The sequence below is a fragment of the Apis dorsata genome, unplaced genomic scaffold, assembly GCF_000469605.1.
Source record: "Apis dorsata unplaced genomic scaffold, Apis dorsata 1.3 scaffold_231, whole genome shotgun sequence".
Classification (NCBI taxonomy): Eukaryota; Metazoa; Arthropoda; class Insecta; order Hymenoptera; family Apidae; genus Apis; species Apis dorsata.
Genome location: NW_006263513.1, coordinates 1,061,913 through 1,065,409, shown reverse-complemented (window position 1 = coordinate 1,065,409; position 3,497 = coordinate 1,061,913). Strand labels below are relative to the sequence as shown.

The following is a 3,497-nucleotide window of genomic DNA, read 5'->3' as shown; positions in this document are numbered from 1 at the left end:
ATATATATATATATATATGTATCGTGTATTCCTGTCGCGTATCGACATACATATATATACATATGTGATTCTTCAATGTAACCATGACGCGTGACGAGATAAACGCTAACCGAGTAATTACGTTAATGAACCAGTTGCATTTTCACAAAGGCGAAAGTTTGCATGGCGCGTTTGGATGAAACGTTTGCATGATTTTCTCGTCGAATCACGCATGATAGCGAGGAGTACGAAGAGAGAAAACGTGACTAGTATCTAGTATACATTTCGACTTGATTGATCGACACGTGAATATTACAACGATGGTCTTACGTCAAACTGAACGTTGATTACGGTATAGTCATGTAGACATGTCACTGGACATTGGAGTCGTTTTGTTGTACATGTTCGTGCATATTTCAATACTCACCATCAGGTAATGCTCCCAGGGACCACATAAAATCTATAAGGAAAAACAGATCACATTAATACCGTGACGAGATTGATCTTAACGGATAATAATTTTTTTTTTCTTTTCACATCTTTTTTTTTTTTTTTCATTCTTTTCCCTTCATTTGCTCATTTCAATTGCCTCGATTGGTTAGTGCAATGGTATTGTAAGTATGAATATATAAAAATTTCTGCAACTAAGCACGAAGAAAAGTACTGGGTGATCTTCGATCTAGAAAAAAAAAAAAGAAGAAAAAAAGAATATCGATGATTTCTAAAAAGGCGAACGCGACTAAATTCATAAGTATCTATATATATCGATGGTGAATTTTAACTCGCGAATATCTAAATGATGATTCTGTTGTGCAATATTTTTCTTCGTGCAGGCAAAGGTATGCGTAGACAATTAATATATGTACATGGAGACAAGTAGTTAAGTATAAAGCGAAGCGTTGCAGAAATTCGTCGAAATAGACGGTTCGAGTATAATGGATGACTAGGTTTCAAACAATGAGTGAAGGATAAAAAAAAAAATAAATAAATAAATAAATAAAGACAAGAAAAAGATTTAGAAAAAAAGTATATAATAAAGAAAAAGAAGATCAGAGAAAAAGAAACAGATCAAAACGAGAGAAATCGAATTAAAAGCGTATCTAGATTAGATAGAGAGAAGAAGAAATAGAGAGAAGATAGATAAAGAGCAAGAAATAGTTTGGAATATTATAGAAGTAAAATAGAAAGAGAAAAAAGAGAGAGAGAGAGAGAAAGAGAAAGAAAGGCATCCATGAAATTTCATAATTTGATACTAATTGAAAAGACCACACAACTAAGATTCTGACTATTTATAAATATGTATATCGCATCGACTATATAGCGCATCGACTAAATTCTGTGACAAGGTACTAGTAACTACGCGCGGCCGAGGTGTTTCCAATTCTACGACAAAATAAACCCTCCTATGATCTATGGTTATTGTAGCCTTCAAGGTATTGGTTAATCATTTACCGTTAAGTAATATTTGCTAGGCTGACTATATAGCTTATTAGATATTGACTAAGGGCCGATAATGTGTCGTGCGATCCCCGGAGGAAGGCGTGAAATTTGCAAATTTTTTTCGAATTCGAATGACAATTGAAAAATATGGAACGCTCTATGTTAAAGCTCTTAACGAAAATATGAAATTTGAAATTTTCAATTAAAAAAAAAAAAAAAAAAATACATATACATGTATGGATACGCTTTCGAAAACGCTTGACACATTATCGACGCCACTACCACACTTAGATCGACGATACAATATTGAAAAAAAACACCGACCACAATACTACACTACTGTATCACTATTCTAGTGTCCATATTGACGCTGCTCTCACAATATACGCAGATGGAAAAGTATAAGAGCGTTTATTCTAACTATTAAAAGATACACTGATACATATTAATAGTATTAGTGATTTCGTACCTAATGTCTCTCTACCGGGCTGGTTTTGATTACGTCAAGCACGCAACACGATTCTATATCATTTCATCGTTTCTTTCTTTTTTTTCTTTTTTTTTTTTTACTTTCTTTTCTTTTTCTTTTTCTCTTTTTTCTTTCGTTTGCTCTTTGTGCATCTTGTTCTTGTTCTTTTTCTTTTTTCGTTTCTTTTTTCTTTTTTTCCTCCATAATACTCTCTTTTATAGAAAATCCTTCCGAACAAGAATGAAAACTTCGCATATATACTTCGAACATTATCTCGTGTTTATTTAAATATCATTCACTTTACTGTTTTATATATTTTATATATAGATAGAATATTGATTTACGTATAATACGTAAATGGATTCGACATGTATATTATGTATATGTATATATTTAATGTATATGTATGTATTTAATATTTATGTATATATATATTTATTTATTTATATAAATATTTGTAATATGCATACTGCAACGCGTATATCATATCGTTTTATTGCATTATTTATTACTTGACAATTGTAGCTTGACTTTGTATATATCTATATGTTTAAGTAATAAGTAGTAATATTAATATTAATAATAATAATATAATATACATGTACTTTCTCAGATGCAACAAATCGATTTCACGTAGAGCAGACGTTTACGTACGACATTAACATTAATAGTCTCTTACAGTTTCGAGGAGCGTATAAAGCTCATTCCGCTCGAGTTTCACGATCGAGTTGCCGGCCGATTAACATTTACGTCACATCGATAGCTTTGGCAAACATGGAATTCCATTGAAGTCACTCTTCCCGAAATTTATTTACTTCATTCCCGATGTGCCGGATGTTTCCCAAAAGAGGAAGAGAGAGAGATAGAGAGACAGAGAGACAGAGAAAGAGAGAAAGTGTGAGAGAGATAGAGAGAAAGACAGAGAGAGAGAAAGAAAGAGAGAGAGAGAGAGAAAGAGAGAGAGAGAAAGTGAGAGAAAACGAAAGAGAGATACACACACGAACAAAATGTCACAAGAGAAATTATCTTTGTGTGAGGAAACGCAAACATATTCGTTTGTTTCTTTTTTTCTTTCTTTCTTTTTTTTTTCTTTTTATTCTTCGATATTATTTCAACTTCCTTTTATTTTTTCCTTTCGTTTTTCTTATTTTTTTCTTTTTTCTTTCCTCTTTCCTTTTCCTTTTCCTTTCTTTTTTTTTCTTTTCCTTTTCTTCCTTATTCTTTCTTTCCTCCAATTCCTCGTTCGTTTACTTGCGTAGTGCGCGCCTACATACGTTTACGGGGATAAGGAAGACGCATAATATATATGTATATATATTTTCTAATTGGATTCTCTGTCTAGACAAATAGGCGCAACGCTACGTGTTTCCCCGTGTAACAAATCAAAATCCGGCCCAACAAAGCATTACAAAGGTGTGAACAGAAAGATAAACCGCATGTTAAGATCTGGTCTACTTACGAAACTGACACTGTTGAGCCTCTCGGGCAAAGTACGTACTTTCTAGGACACACGTCTCACGCATTATTATTAAGGTAAAATGATGCTATATAGCTTAGAAGAGTTAAATACTATGTAACGAGTAATAGAGGTCTTTGAGGAATGAGGAAT

At 32.7% G+C, this 3,497-nt stretch overlaps 1 protein-coding gene across 21 annotated transcripts in view; it reads right to left on the bottom strand.

Annotated features, from left to right (window-relative positions):
- The window catches only part of LOC102673156 (RNA-binding protein Musashi homolog Rbp6), a 795,620-nt gene that overhangs the window by 45,573 nt on the left and 746,550 nt on the right, over window positions 1-3,497 (bottom strand). For 17 of the 21 annotated variants that reach the window (XR_004150497.1, XR_004150496.1, XR_421780.2 and 14 more), the window contains one exon: window positions 407-439. The exons of the other annotated variants lie outside the window; for them this stretch is intronic. Coding sequence is in view for 14 of the 17 variants with exons in the window: in XM_031510495.1 (XP_031366355.1) it covers window positions 407-439 (33 nt within the window). In the remaining 3 variants the exon portion in view is untranslated. The remainder of the gene's footprint in view (window positions 1-406; window positions 440-3,497) is intronic. 21 annotated transcript variants of the gene reach the window in all.